Source organism: Triticum aestivum, chromosome 1D (genome assembly GCF_018294505.1).
Source record: "Triticum aestivum cultivar Chinese Spring chromosome 1D, IWGSC CS RefSeq v2.1, whole genome shotgun sequence".
Lineage (NCBI taxonomy): Eukaryota > Viridiplantae > Streptophyta > Magnoliopsida > Poales > Poaceae > Triticum > Triticum aestivum.
Window position 1 is genome coordinate 210357950 of NC_057796.1, and position 15650 is coordinate 210373599.

At 47.0% G+C, this 15650-nt stretch overlaps 1 protein-coding gene across 3 annotated transcripts in view; it reads left to right on the top strand.

Annotated features, from left to right (window-relative positions):
* LOC123181033 (uncharacterized) overlaps positions 1-4306 on the top strand; it is a 5672-nt gene extending 1366 nt beyond the window's left edge. The window contains exons 2-9 of one of the 3 annotated variants that reach the window (XM_044593253.1): positions 842-1200; positions 1234-1282; positions 1385-1786; positions 1877-1909; positions 3119-3187; positions 3291-3371; positions 3457-3530; positions 3950-4306. In XM_044593253.1, the coding sequence (XP_044449188.1) occupies positions 842-1200; positions 1234-1282; positions 1385-1786; positions 1877-1909; positions 3119-3187; positions 3291-3371; positions 3457-3504 (1041 nt within the window). In that variant the 3' untranslated portion in view covers positions 3505-3530; positions 3950-4306. Of the gene's footprint in view, positions 1-841; positions 1283-1384; positions 1787-1876; positions 1910-3118; positions 3188-3290; positions 3372-3456; positions 3531-3900 lie in introns of all 3 variants that reach the window. The other 2 variants (XM_044593252.1, XM_044593251.1) reach the window with 2 other exon arrangements.
* Positions 4307-15650: the final 11344 nt, after the last annotated feature.

The window sequence follows — 15650 nt, forward strand, 5'->3', positions numbered from 1 at the left end:
TTGCTGTCATGCCACAAAATCTTTAGTTCACATGTAGGGTCTTCTTCTCTGATGGAAACAAACATCGCTGCTTTCATCATGTTAAGAGAAAAAAGCTAATACAACAGGGAAGATATTACATGGGGGAGGGCTGAGAAAAATAAAAACTACTACTCTGTTTGAGGTTTATATAATCCCTGCACATATTTTAAGAAAAACTTTGGTCATTAATTTGATCAAACAAATATCAGTTATATGCCACAAAATATACCATTGTAAACTTCTTTGGAATGTGCATCCAGTGATATACTTTTTTGTCATATAATGCTTATTTTATTTATCAAATTAATGGTCAAAGTTTTTCTTAAAATACACGTGGACCTTATAAACCCAGACGGAGTGAGTACAAAGCATTAAGCAACCTCTTGCTCCAGGCAGTCCAACCTTTTGCCAGTTTGTGTCACGTCCCAGCCATTTGCCAGTTTATAGCCTTGTCTAGACAAGCATCACTAGCCAAGCACTTTCAGTTCTTATGCCAGATTAACATCCACTTGGATCATTGCCAAAAAGTATAGTTGCCATGAAAATTTGATTGTTCAGTTGTGGTTAATGTGGTGCTTGACAGGAGTTGGTCGTCTCTATAGTCTGGCTTTGGGAGTTGGTTAAGCAGCCTCTTGATGCCACAATTTCTACAACTTAACAAATTTTGGTAGAATGTAAATCTCAACTTTTTAGTAAATGTTCAATGTAGTCATTTGTGCTTTTTCTAATCATGATTTCACTATTTATTCTCTCAAGTATAAACCTGAGCAATGATATTTTGTGTTAATAAATTTTATAATTTCCCTTTCGCTGATCATAGATGGAGAAGGAAAGCTTGGCTCCAAGTTTGTATACAGGCCAAACATTCATGGATGGTTTTGCTGAGATCCGGGATATCCCCTCAGAATATCGTTGGAAAGAAAACAAGAAGGAGATGAAGGCGGATGAATACCATGGATTAAGTTACCATGAAGTGTTGGGCAAATTCTTGTCAGCCAAGGAACAAAATTACATGGCATCTACTTCGGCTACGATTCTTGGGGAGACAATGGATTTGGTGAAGCCACTGTGCACCAAGGATGACGTTTTTCGCGTTCGTGTGGAGATGCACCGTGCAAAGGAGATTTACACTAAAGAAGAGACCCTCTTCAAGAGTGAGGCCGTACAGGACGAGCTTCTTGTTGACCCCAGTGATACCAAACCATACTGCTACGTGAACGATGGTCTCTCTGCGACTTCCTATGCGCACTTCTTCCACAAGGTTCATATCTCCTAGTACAAAATTTGCTGCATGTAATAGTTTTGTGAAGTGCACCACAATTCAAGCCTTGGCCATGCATGTTTGTCTTTGCTTTATCGACAGGATCCCTCTCCACGCTGCGACTACTATAAACCTACCACCTTAGAAGGTGATATTCAGTACATATTTTTTTTTGACAAACTGGTGGAGTTAACAAGATATAGAGAAACCAGAGATATGGTGTTTGCTAGGGCTATCGCCATTGCAAGGAGTGGTTTCAGAAAAATGCTCTTTTTCCAAATTAAGATTGGCGTCGATCAGTGTTTAGAACTGATGCTCCGGGGAGAGAAGATGTGGCAGAGAAAAGAGCTGTATTATCACATAGTGTATGAAACTGTTTTCGGAAACAATAAGCGTGAAGATGTTATCAAGCATATCCAGGAGGGACAAGTTCAGCTTTTCTACGATCTTATTGAGTTCGCCCGCCTAGATGTGGATGACTATAAAGTTATTGTAGAAGAGACGGTAAAATATTCACTCGTATAATCAGCCCGCTTTGAGTTTTTTTTTTTTTGCACACAACATTGCTTAACGCCTGAGTTAACTGTTTTTCAGCTTGATCATCTCGTTGAGCTATCTCGTGCCAAGGTAGCATCTAAATTTGTCATGTAATTATTGGTTTATCTTTTTTTTTTCAATTAGTGAAGGGCATATAACCATTTGCCAACCAAGTTTTGCTGAGATTGGAATTTTCGATGCCCCAGAGTAGCATATGTCACATTATATGCTACTGCTTTGTTGTCTGCGCACTCCCGAAACAATTCCTCTGGTGTCATCCCAATTTTTTGAGATGAATTTATCTTGTCAAACCATTTGAGTTATTCATGAAATTTAGAGCATAACATGCATACTGAAATATATGTTCAGCGAAGTTAGTGATATGGCAAAACCTAGACTTGTGCTGATTAAAAAGGGAAAAACTGCATTCTGTTTGGCCGGAGAAGCCGCATAAGGATATTCTGTTTTCTGCTGAAATGAGTAGTTTGATACAGTGTGGTCAAAGCTCCCATTGGTCAGATGCAAGTGGTTATAGATTGACCTGATTATTTGAAACCCCTTGGTATCCTAGTACCCACCCCTTTGCGCTGGAGGTTGACTAGCTTTTGAGCAGTGGCGGAGCTTCGGCAGGGCAGCAAAACTGTCATTTTTTTCCCCAATTCCTTTTGTGCAGGAATTCTTCAATGATCTTCGTGGTTGCGACAAATTTAATGAGCTCTCATCTTTCACTCAAATTTCTGACACTATGACACAGAATAATCACTTGATTTGTTTGTCAAGCTTTTTAGATCATGTCATAGGTATTTCATTCAATTCGCACCAGCATTCAGGAGGTATAGATGTACATTTACTTATCTTACCTTATTAGGGAGATGAGCGGGCAATTTGTCTTGCTTGATACGAGATGTGGAAATATTCTAATAGTAGTGCTGGGTGATATTACTACCTTTGAGATGTCATTTCAGTGCTATCTTAAATGTCATTTTATGCGTCGCAACTACTTCCGCATTTGTCAAAAAAGCCAAATTTAAAGTTAGGGTTATGTGTGTTCACTTACAACCTTGTGAGGGGCGAAAAATGCATCTTTTGGTGAAACTTGAGCTTCCATTCTGAGTATTAACTCTACGATTTAGCAAAGCAAGCCTGCTAACATCAAATATTGAATCACAAGTTAGCTTGAACACAATAACTGTGCATTTATCTATTTTAATTTTTCTCCTTATCTTTATATTGTAGTGCATTTGTGATTTGCAAATACACTGATTCCATCTTTTCTCCACATGATATCACATCACACAGTTGCCCTCGAAGGAAAGCATTAAGAATGGTGCTTACAAAAAGATGATTTCTGAGGAGCTCAATAAGCTGGTAACCAAGTTTGATTTTGTGAAGTCTCACAGCTACCATTTTTAAGTGATTAGGGTCTCTTAGCATTTAAGTTTATCTTTCTTCTCACTTTTCCCCCTCTCAGTTCCCAAGACGTACTCGGCTTTATACGCATTTTCTCAAGAAGAAGATAGAGACCGCCGAAAAATATGGCCTGATAAGCGAGGCAAACTTCTGAGCTGTATAATCAATTATGTTTGTTTTGGTCGAGATTGTTTGCTAAAAGGAAATTCTGTTCGTCCAATTTGCAGGGAGCTTCTAAAGATCTTGATAAAAGGAGATTCTGTATTACACCATAAACTTCCACATTTCCACATTTGAGAGGGTAATACTCTACACATCCTTTCTCTTGGAATATATCATCATTTCGCTAAAACGTTGGGTTGCTTGCCTTGCTGCTGTTTGTTTCCAGTTTTCACCATGTAGCACCGACATCTTTGTTGAACTACATGGCCGTTTTTTTTTTGTCCAGTTGGAATTATCTACTTAATTCTAGTCAATATGATCACTCTTTTAAGTAACTGTGCACGAGACCATGTTTGTCACATTTTGCCCCGCGCGCGCGCGCACACACACATACACACACTGCTTATGTGTTTACTATGTTACGTGTGTATTGTTTTTGTTATCAAAACGGTGTGATTAATCAACAATTTATACGTTTGTTTATAATAGTTTGTTTTTCTTTGGCTTAGGAAGCAAGCAGTTATACCTAATTGGATGCATTATCTACTATTTGCACAGGAAAGTGCATCGTGATGGCGCTTATATTATAAAATAAAGGATGACATGCAAGGGATATAAAGAGGCGACAGGATGAATTCATGCTTCTGTGTGAGGAGCAAGGGTTGGAACATTTGAATATATATATGGGTTTAAGCTAGTGGGTTCGAACATATATGTATGTATTTAGAGCCTGTTCGGAATTCCGCTAGCTCCGCAAAATCTCCGGAGTTGCAGAGCCAGGAAACCGCAGCTCCATGATTTTCAACAGTAACTCCCCCCGCTCCGGGAGTGGAGTCGGGGAGCGGAGGTCCTCCGAACAGGGCCTTACTTTGACCCTAACAGGCTATTTGAAGTACCTTAATTATTGGCCTACCATCGTTACAAATTGTGCTCTAGTTTTTCTTAACTGGCCATTATATTACTCCTGCTTGATGGAATAATGAGCTCAGTTATTTCTAAAACAAATAGAAGTTTCAAAACCCAGATCTAGAAATAGTCTATGCACACGAGTAACAGCAATTGGAAGCACATTGATGGCATAGTCCAAAGCAGCGTGAAAACCCTGTGATATCTTTCGTGTAACTCAAAGTTGCATCTAACAACTTGAATAGATACTCTCGAGTCATGTGTAGTAAGATTTGGAGCATGCAGCGCGTGTACTGCTTATGCATAAACTTGGAGAAGGGCACCATTCTTTGCTTAACCACTTCGCATAAACATGTGCTGGAAACGCCTTACACTGACTGACGCTGTAAATGGTGTGAAGTAAAATATAAAGCTAGTATAAAGTTGAGTCATTTATTTTGGGACGGAGGGAGTAAGAGAATAGCCAGGACTAATAATGGAAACGCTGTTCTTTATTGATCATTCACTATTCAGTTACATATCATCATGTAGGGATGTGTTGTTTCAGAGAGACACCACTGGGCATATGTCAGTTGTAGATAGAGGGAGGCATGAGTCGCATCCTTCGCGAGGGTGACTGCATGGCCGTTAGGATTAAGTAGAGATTATCCACATAATGAATTCTTAACACTCCTCCTAATCTCCTCTTTGTCCAAGAAGTATCATCGTTTGAATATAAGTTCCTTGAAAAACCCTGTAGGAAAAATGTGAGGAACATAGTGGTTGATATGTTGCCAAAACTCATGCAAACTCAGTAAAAAAATAAGAAAAAAATAATGCAACATATAATGATTATTGCATCTTTTTACTCAATACTAGAAAACCCATAGACAATAAATATGTCGTATATATTTTCTTAAAATCCCCTGTGAGGAAAACAGAAAATATGACATATGATCTCATCACCTCGTTAAAATTTTTTAGGAGAACCTGTAAAGTAAACTGATGAAGGTAAAAAGAGTATAATATGATGCTCCGAAGAGGAACAATCCAGGAAGATATTGTCGGCGTTCTGGGACCGGGGGTACCTAGACCCGTCTGCCTACGGCCCAGCGCGTGGCTCCACCAACAGCCCGGTGCGGCCCAGCTTCAGGACTTCACGAGCAAGACCCTCGCGAGGGCCCCCGCCTCGCGAGGCGAACAACATCAAGACCTCCTAAGAAGCGGCCTCTCGAGGTCGCCTCCTGAGGGGCGGACATCTCTAGGCTTGCACCCACCTCCCGAGGCGCGCGATGACGTGAGCCATGACGACCAGAGCCAGGAAGGCGCCAGCGGGCGCAGGAGAGTACATTTTCCTCTTTGGTGCTAGAAGGAAAAAGTCAGCACACACGTTTCCAAGGAGTCCTCAAAGCTTACCTCTTCGGTGCAACAAGACAAGACCATGGGCTCGGCAGGACGGAGGTCATCATCGAGCCCACCAGCGCGTCACGACCAGAAGCTTTGCAGGCGAAGACCGCCTTTAGTCAGGATAGGGTGTACTCCTGTCCCCCTTCGACTTTGACCGTTGTGGTATCCCTTCCCGCCTAAGCCATGAGGGAAGAGGACCGGGGCCAGTATAAATATAGGCTAGTCTCCACCGTAGAGGGAGATCTGATCCTTTCCCAACTCATCCACCCCACTGAGCCCTCGTGAGGCAGCTCACCCTTGTACTAGTTCATCTTCATCCTCCTCGCGAGGCAATCCACCACAAAGCAGGAGTAGGGTTTTACACAGCAAGGTGCCCTGGACCAAGGTAAATCTCAGTGTCCCATTCCTCTCCCTCCTCGCTCGTGCACGTCGAAGCATCGCCATGAGATAGTGAGTGGCAGTAGCGGAGTTCTTCGTGCGCAACTCAGTGTTCGAACCTTTCTTCGGGTTTGCGGAGCCCTGATTCCGACATTTGGTACGCCAGGTAGGGGCGTGCCGAGACTCTTTCGCTCCGCCCCTGTTCTTGCTCCACAATCTCCATGGCCGACGCTCGGCGTGTTCGTGCCGAGCGCCGCGCGGCTCACGTCGCCGTGACGGCGCCAGTGGGCCGCGCTGCCCCCCGCAACCCCGTTTCTGCCCAGCCAACGCTGCCACTGACACTGCTGCTCACGAGCAGTAGGACTCCTCGCTGCCACCGTCCGTGCAGCGCGACGGCCACACTGTCACGCCTTCTCTTACTCCGGCCACGGCTTCGTCTTCCCATGCTCGCCGCGGGCCGGCAAACGCGCAGGCAGCGCTGCTCATGGCACGGGAGCTGCTGGGCTACCGCCCCGCCAATGAAGGCTACGACGCCTGGCTTGGCCACATCACCGAGCTCTTCAACGCCGCAGGCGAGGCCCAGGCGCTTTCCCACTCGCTCCGTCCCCCTCCTCCTCGAGCAGGAGACGTGGCACACGGCGCGCCACCACCTCCTCCTTTGCGCAGCAACGACATCGAGCCCCGACGAGAGGCACGGGCGCGTGACCCACCGCGTGGAGAGCCGATGCTGGCCCGGGACGAGGCCAGGTGCCAGGTGGTGCAGCAGCCACAGCACAACGTGCGTGCTCCCCGCATCGCCACGCCAACACCAAGACCGGGTCGTCCAGGAAGCTGCGATGCATGGGCACCAAGACCGCGCTCCTGCCGCGCGCGCGGTGCCTGTGAGCGCCTTAGGTTGCCGAGCTTTCACCGGTGAGCCGCGCCGGGTGGTCTGGCCAGTCAAGTTCAAGCCAGAGATGCCACCGCGCTACGACGGCGTCCCCGACCCGACAGAGTTCCTCCAGCTCTACGCATTGAGCATTGAGGCAGCGAATGGCGACGACAAGGTCATGGCGAACTGGTTCCCCATGGCACTCAAGGACGGCGCATGCTCCTGGCTCATGGCTCCCGGAGGGGTCGATCTCTTCGTGGGATGAGCTCCGCGAGCGGTTCATCGCCAACTTCCAAGGCACCTGTGACCGCGCTCTCATCGTCAACGACCTGCGACGCGTGAAGCAGCGCCCCGACAAGACTCTCCGCAAGTACATTCAACGCTTCACCCAGATCCGCCTCAAGATCCCGAAGGCCTCGGACGAAGCCCTCATCTCGACGTTCACCGAGGGTGTCACGGACGTCAAGATGAGCGAGGAGCTCGCCATCCACGTTGACCTGTGCACGACGCTGGAGATGTTCAACTTGGCAGACAAGTGCGCTAGGGTAGAGGAAGGCCGTCTCTCCCTCCTCAAGCACCCGGACGATGATCCCGAAGAAAAGAAGGCCAAGACTAAGGAAGTGAAGCGCAAGGACCCCGCCGTGCTGGTGGCCGAGCCTAAACTAAAACGCGGCCGAGACCGCGACGAGCCTGCCAAGGATGGTCGCCCGTTCTACGTCTTCCACAACATGCACACTCACAACACCGACGACTATCAGGAGCTCAGGCGCTTCACGACGAGCGTGTGGGTCGCCGCCCGAGCGTAGTGACCGTGGCTTTGGCCACGAAGGAGGCCGCACAGGGGGCCGCTGGGACAACCGCAACCCCCGTCACGGATGGCGCGACAAGCCTCGTGAGGATGGCTGGCGCGATCAGCCCCGTGACGGCGCCTGGCGAGATCAGCCTCGCGAGGCCCGTCCTCAGGGCAATGCCGGCCTCCCTCCGCTGCCACCTCCGCCCAGAAGGAACGATGACAACCGTCAAGACGAGGGGGCTGGGGGCTATCAGGAGCCTTGCGTGATTGCCTGTATCCTCGGCGGTGCCTAGGCACCCGCCTCGAACCGCATCTTCAAGCAATTATCTCGCGAGGTGAATGCAATCCTCCCGAGGCTTGAGGCTGTGCGCCCCCTCAGATGGTCGCGGTACGCCATCACCTTCGAATCCAAGGACCACCTCAGGTGCTCGGCCACTGCTGGCGTGCTTCCCATGCTGTGCATGCCCGCCATTAGCAACGTCTCTGTCACCAAGACCCTCGTCGACGGCGGCGCCAACCTCAATGTGCTCTCTGTCGAGACCTTCGGGACGCTTCAAGTACCCTATGACCAGCTCATGCCCACCAGGCCATTCTCTGGGGTGACCCACGGCTCCACCGTTCCCCTGGGACAGGTGCGCCTCCCCGTCACCTTCGGCAAGCATGATACCACATCAAGCTAATCGACTTTGACGTGGCCCGCATCGACCTCCCGTACAACGCCATCCTTGGGTACCGTGCCCTCGCCAAATTCATGGCGGCCACTCATCATGGTTACAACGTCCTCAAGATGCTAGGGTGCAGCGGCATCATCGCCATCGCCGGTGATGAAAAGGATGCGGTTTGCTCCCTTGAGCATGCCTACTGCGCTGCAGTGGCTGAGAACTCCGGTGGCGAGGGATGCATCGTCCCTCCTGAGGCTGCCCCTGCCAAGAAAAAGAAGCTCCTCCCCAAGAGCCATCCTGAGGCTCAGAAGGCACCCGCCAGAGACGCCTCCGCTCCGCGCCTGCCGCTAGGGCGCCTCTTCCTACCGCATAGGAAGGCACACCTGGCACCTCCCTCAGGACAGGCTCGGGGCTTCGTCTGGAGAGCCTCTGACCTGACCAGTGCGACGAGGGAGGTGCTTGGGCACCACTTGGAGGCGTGCCTCGATGCGCGCCCCCACAAGCAAGGAGCACGACGTGAGGCGCCAGCAGCACGAGAGTTCATCACCAAGGCGACCAAGGAACTTCATGAAGCACAAGCCATGCGCGGCGAGTGCCGCCCCGCGCGTCCCACCAGTGCAGCTGCTGCCCTTGATGCGGGTGGTGAGCTGCGCATCTGCGTCAACATCCCGGGCCTCAACAGAGCCGCTTCTTAGGACCTCTTCTGGCCGTCCTGCGTCGGCCGGAGAGGGGGCTTTCCCTGCAACTAAGTATGCATGTCTTTCGGCCTGCTGAACGATGTACTAACTAGATCTTTATAATCTAAACCATGTTTCATATGTACACTGTGTTTATCACACAAAGTATAGCCCCACCCCCTACATTATGACATGTATTTAGCCCTGAGCTGCAAAAGCCACACATTATCACACGGGTACGCGTCGGTGCTATACAAACGGTTTTTAACCCCTTTTCGCGACGACATTTGGAACAGTCGCCTAGTGAGTGACGGCGATAGGGGGGTCCTTCCCACACGACCATGAAACCATCGGGGATAGGGAGCCTTGATGCATAAAGTTGTCCCTATATAACCGTTTCCGATATCTCGAATATCCCAAACGCTTCATCCTTGCTACTCGTTTGTGCTCGCATTGCCATCGCAGTCGGAGTTTTGTGGTTTTACCTAAAACCAGGCAGATTCCAGGCACGGGAGCTTTCTAGGCAGATTCCAGGCACGGGAGTTTTACGATGCCTGACACATCACAAATAGTTCATGATTATAAACCGTGTACGATAGGTAGACAATCACACACATTTAGTTTTCCCGCACCGTATGTGATAGTGTCTGACATCACACACGCTTTGCAAACGACAACTGTGTGCATTGTTACACACGTTTCCTCTGCGTGAACCGTGTCGGATTTCGATGTATATCGCACACGCTGTGCTTTATTAACCGTGTGCGCCGTAATGACCTGCACACCATAATTTCGCCCTAATTTAATTGCTGCTATTTAAAATTGTACCTAATTTAAACTTGAAAGTAGGCTATAGCTTTATTCATATCCATTAGGTTCAAACAACCAATGCATTATTCGATTCACAGGTACATATGTTTAAGAATTACATAAGCACCAAATAAAGAATGATGAACCAGGGTTCTATACTTGTACTATTACAGATGGTAAAGAAAGAGGCGACAGACATTCCGGTTGCTGAACAAGGTGAAGCGGAATGGCCCTATTGTGCTCTCCTGAATGCAGAAGGCATGCATGACTCTAGTCCAACCCCTTATGATGGCCGACCGCCAATCATGTATTTTGAGAGGTAATCTTGAGTAAACTGCTTCAGGATCCACTACAAAAGAAAAAAGATTCAGACATTTTCATCTAACACAACTCACTACGGGCAGTAAAAAGAAGGCTACATGGTTCTTACTTACCATCCTGCAGTTCACTGTTGTCTTGTATAAAGTGTAAACAAATAGTTCGATTGACATCTTTTGACCCATTTTAATAACAATATTTATCAGTTTCCTCACCTGATGCTGGTTCATGAATATCTCATTGCCCCATACACAGAAAGGGTCAAAGTGTGGATCTTTGGCAATGATATATGTACCTAAAAGCACCAAGTTAATATTAGAGGCTAAACAACAATTCAAAAATGATGTAGTACAACACTCCCTTCATCCCATTATATAAGATTTTATTACATGTATATCTAGACATCATCAGAACATTAAGGTAACACTCTTCCTTGTTGCTATGTAGCCTGGGATTGCATATTTAGTCATTCAGGACAATGCATGTTGCTATGTAGCCTCAGATATATTAAATATGGCCCTAGTTAACCTACTGATAAATGGGTTACAGATATATTCAGTGAAATGTCCAATTCGATGATTAATCCCTTATCAGCCCCAGACTATATGGTACCAGTTACCGATATCCTTAACAGTGAGTACATATAAGCAATGCGATGAAACTAACCTCAATGGAAAACAACACTGTTCTCAATATTGTCCTATATGAGTACATATAAAGGCATATTAAGCACAACAGGATAAACATCAACCAAATATATCCATTGTAGACAACATAATCTACAAATGATAGCTTCAGTGTGCAGGCTTAAGCACGCTAGTTAAGCAAAACAAGAAGTGGAAAGGTGTGTTAACTACATCAGACATAACATTTAAAAACAAGCAAATAGTCATTCAAACTGGTATTGTGCGGGTCTAAAGTACACTAGTTATTGTTGAAAAAAGGCATGTTAACTGCAATATCCTTAACATCAACCAAATATCGTAATTCATAGTGGTATTGTTGAAACTGTTATTGATGAAATTGAACTGCACGGCAAATAGTTGCACATATAGAGCATCACATTGTGAAGAATTGAAATAAACAAGTCATAAGGCCATCTCTAGCCGATCCTTAAAAAGTTAAAGGACTAAAACCCTTAGTGGATATATATATATACTCCAGCAATTTTTGGCCTTTTCTAGTCGATCCCCTATACTTAAGGTTGTAAACTTCAATTTGATCAAGTTCAAAGCAGGTTCAACCGAAATTAGTATGCATTCAAACATAAACATAGATAGTTTTGCATAACCGAACATAAAACATAAATTTAAACTAAGCTAAACTACTTTCGAGCGAAGTAGAGGTCGAGCAATCCTTCCTCGTCATGTACGGTGTTCCGCGAGCCGGGTCTGGGCTGGTGCTGTCGTCGGGGTCGTTGGGGAAGGCACTCCTCCACTCGTCGATGTTGATCTCCTCGTCCTCGGGGCCCACCTGGACGCCCTCCGCGCCGCCGTTGCCGCCGGCTTTAACCTCGTCATCGGAGGAGAGCGCAATAACCTCGCCGCCCTCCGCACCGCCGTCCTCGCCGCCTTCGACCTTGTCATCAGAGGAGAGCGCGATAACCTTGCCTCCCTCCGCGCCGGCAAAGATCACCCGCTCCACGAGCTCCGGGTGCTGCCGGCGGAGCTCTTGCATGTAGGCCTCATCAGCAGCCTCGGCCTCGAGGCGCTCCCATGCCTCGCGGTCCTCCCGCGCCATAGCCGAGCTCACCACCCCTGGCTCCTACGGAACGAGGTCGACCGAACGTGTGCCGAAGGGGAAATTGAGCCTAGCCGCCGCGCCATGGTAGCGGACCTGCCAGCGGTCGTACTCCATGGCTGCGAGCTCGACCGGACGTGTGCCGAAGGGGAAATTGAGCCTAGCCGCCGCGCCATGGTAGCGGACCTGCCAGCGGTCGTACTCCATGGCCGTGAGCTCGGCTGTGTGGAAGCTACCGAGCCACCGGCGGGTGTGGGTCTCCAGATCTGTAATCTCAGCGACCCACGTCCCCCACCGCTGCTGCCGGACCCCGAGGTAGGAACTCGTCGGCTGCCGGGTCCGAGGAGGACGAGGAAGTCCTCGAACCGGTGTAGGGGCATGGCGGCGGGCGGATCGGGGGACCGGCGACGGCGGATCGAGCCCGCGGAGGACGACAGGGACACCTCGGCGGCCACCTCACTGGCGTCGGGCGAAAAGGCCGCGATAAACCTCTTTTTGGCCATTGGCTCCTCGAGCTCCCCGGCACACAGGCAGAGGTTGAGGATGGAGGAACCGGTGATGGCGGCGACCTACCAATGCTTTCGGGGGTGGTGTGTGTCTATGTGAGCAGAGGTTTTGGGGAGTGTGTGGTGTGTTTGGAGGGGGGGGACAAGGTTGTGTTTGAGGAAATACTGCGACAACTGAAAATTTTACTATGCGGGAGTAACAAGGCGGGGCTACTGAAAATTTGGATCAAGCATGAGCAGATATTTTTGAGATTGCGAGGGATGCAGAGGCGGGAGTAAAATGCCGGGGCTACTGAAAATTTGAATCAAGGGACTGAAGCAGAGCGGGAGTATCAGACATCGCACATGGTCCGCACATACTAATCGTGTGCTATCAAACATTAAAACCTTCCAGACGGTAGATATTTTCAAGATTATGAGGCAGTAATACTGTGGACTGTAGCCGACGCACCTTCTTGCGTAAGCCATAGGTGTACTATACACCGACGACGCTCCAGCATATTTTGTACTGCATCTCACATGATTGGTGATAATAAACTGTGTGGGATCTACTTGATTTTCCATCTTGATTTGAATTACATAATGGGGTCACAGCGGCAATGGACGGTGTTTGATTTGCTAGATCTTTTATCTGCTTATGTCCATGGGTTTATGCTTATGTCCCATGCAAGAAACGGGGATGAATTTTGAACACCACGACACCTTTGGGGACGAAACGATATCCGTTGCCTCTTATTGCTTTCAAAAAATTTCTAGTGTCAACATAGAACAACAAGAGTGTTGTGTTAAGTTTCGGAATTTTTCAGGGTTTGTTTGGACATTTTATACATTAACTGGGTTTTCTAGGCATATTATGTGCATAATTAAAATTTGAAATACATGCACATGCTCCAGTGCATATAAATTGGTTGAAAAATCAAATATGTGTCCTTGGGTGCATGCTTAGGTCCCATCCAAGAAATGGGAATGAATTTCAAATGCCAGGGCACTGTTGATTGCCAGCAAAACATTGAGTACCTGATTTTTAAATTCTAGTAAATCCAAAACTCATCTGAAATTCATGAAACTTGGCATGGTATTGATACGTCTCCAACGTATCTATAATTTTTGATAGTTCCATGCTATTTTATTACCCCTTTTGGATATTTATGGGCTTTATTTTACACATTTGTATCATTTTTGGGACTAACCTACTAACCGGAGGCCCAGCCCGTATTGTTGTTTTTTTTGCCTATTTCAGTATTTCGAAGAAAAGGAATATCAAACAGAGTCCAAACGGAATGAAACCTTCGGGAGCATGATTTTTGGAACGAACGTGATCCAGAGGACTTGGAGTGCAAGCCAAGAAGCAGCCGAGGCGGCCACGAGGGTGGAGGGCACGCCCACCCCTACAGGGCGCGCCCCCTATCTCGTGGGCCCCTCGGGCGGCCACCAACCTACTTCTTCCTCCTATATATACCCACGTACCCCGAAAACATCCAGGGAGCCAACAAAACCCAATTTCCACCACCGTAACCTTCTGTATCCGCGAGATCCCATCTTGGAGCCTTCGCCGGCGCTCCCCCGGAGGGCTTCTACATCAACACCATAGCCCCTCCGATGAGTTGTGAGTAGTTTACCACAGACCTTCGGGTCCATAGTTATTAGCTAGATGGCTTCTTCTCTCTTTTTGGATCTCAATACCATGTTCTCGCCCTCTCTTGTGGAGATCTATTCGATGTAACTCTTTTTGCAGTGTGTTTGTCGAGATCCGATGAATTGTGGGTTTATGATCAAGTTTATCTATGAGAAATATTTGAATCTCCTCTGAATTCTTTTATGTATGATTGAGTTATCTTTGCAAGTCTCTTCGAATTATCAGTTTGGTTTGGCCTACTAGATTGATCTTTCTTGCCATGGGAGAAGTGCTTAGCTTTGGGTTCAATCTTGCGGTGTCCTTACCTAGTGACAGCAGGGGTTGCAAGGCACGTATTGTATTGTTGCCATCGAGGATAAAAAGATGGGGTTTATATCATATTGCATGAGTTTATCCCTCTACATCATGTCATCTTTCTTAATGCGTTACTCTGTTCTTATGAACTTAATAGTCTAGATGCATGCTGGATAGCGGTCGATGTGTGGAGTAATAGTAGTAGATGCAGGCAGGAGTTGGTCTACTTGTCACGGACGTGATGCCTATATACATGATCATGCCTAGATAATCTCATAACTATTCACTTTTCTATCAATTGCTCGACAGTAATTTGTTCACCCACCGTAATACTTATGCTATCTTGAGAGAAGCCACTAGTGAAACCTATGGCCCCTGGGTCTATCTTTTATCATATAAGCTTTCAATCTACTTTTATTTGCATGTTTACTTTTCCAATCTATATTATAAAATACCAAAAATGTATTTATCTTATCATATTATCTCTATCAGATCTCACTTCCGCAAGTGGCCGTGAAGGGATTGACAACCCTTTTATTGCGTTGGTTGCGAGTTCTTTGTTTGTTTGTGTAGGTGCGTGGGACTTTTGAGGAGCCTCCTACTGGATTGATACCTCGGTTCTCAAAAGCTGAGGGAAATACTTACGCTACTATTGCTGCATCACCCTTTCCTCTTCAAGGAAAACCAAGGCAACCTCAAGATGTAGCAAGAAGGATTTCTGGCGCCGTTGCCGGGGAGGTCTTCGCTCAAGTCAAGCCATACCAAGTACCCATCACAAACTCATCTCCCTCGTATTTACATTATTTGCCATTTGCCTCTCATTTCCCTCTCCCCCACTTCACCCTTGCCGTTTTATTCGCCCTCTCTTTCCCAATCTTCCTCTCTCTTTTTCGCTTGCCTTTTTCTGTTTGCTTGTGTGTTGGATTACTTGTTGCCATGGCGCAAGATAATACCAAATTGTGTGATTTCTCCAATACCAATAATAATGAATTCCTTAGTACTCCGATTGCTCCTCTTAATGATGTTGAGTCTTGTGAAATCAATACTGCTTTGCTGAATCTTGTTATGAAAGATCAATTCGCCGGCCTTCCTAGTGAAGATGCCGCTACTCATCTAAACAACTTTGTTGATTTGTGTGATATGCAAAATAAGAAAGATATGGATAATGATATTGTTAAATTGAAGTTATTTCCGTTTTCACTTAGAGATCGTGCTAAAGTTTGGTTTTCGTCTTTGCCTAAAAATAGTATTGATTCTTGGAACAAGTGCAAAGATGCTTTTA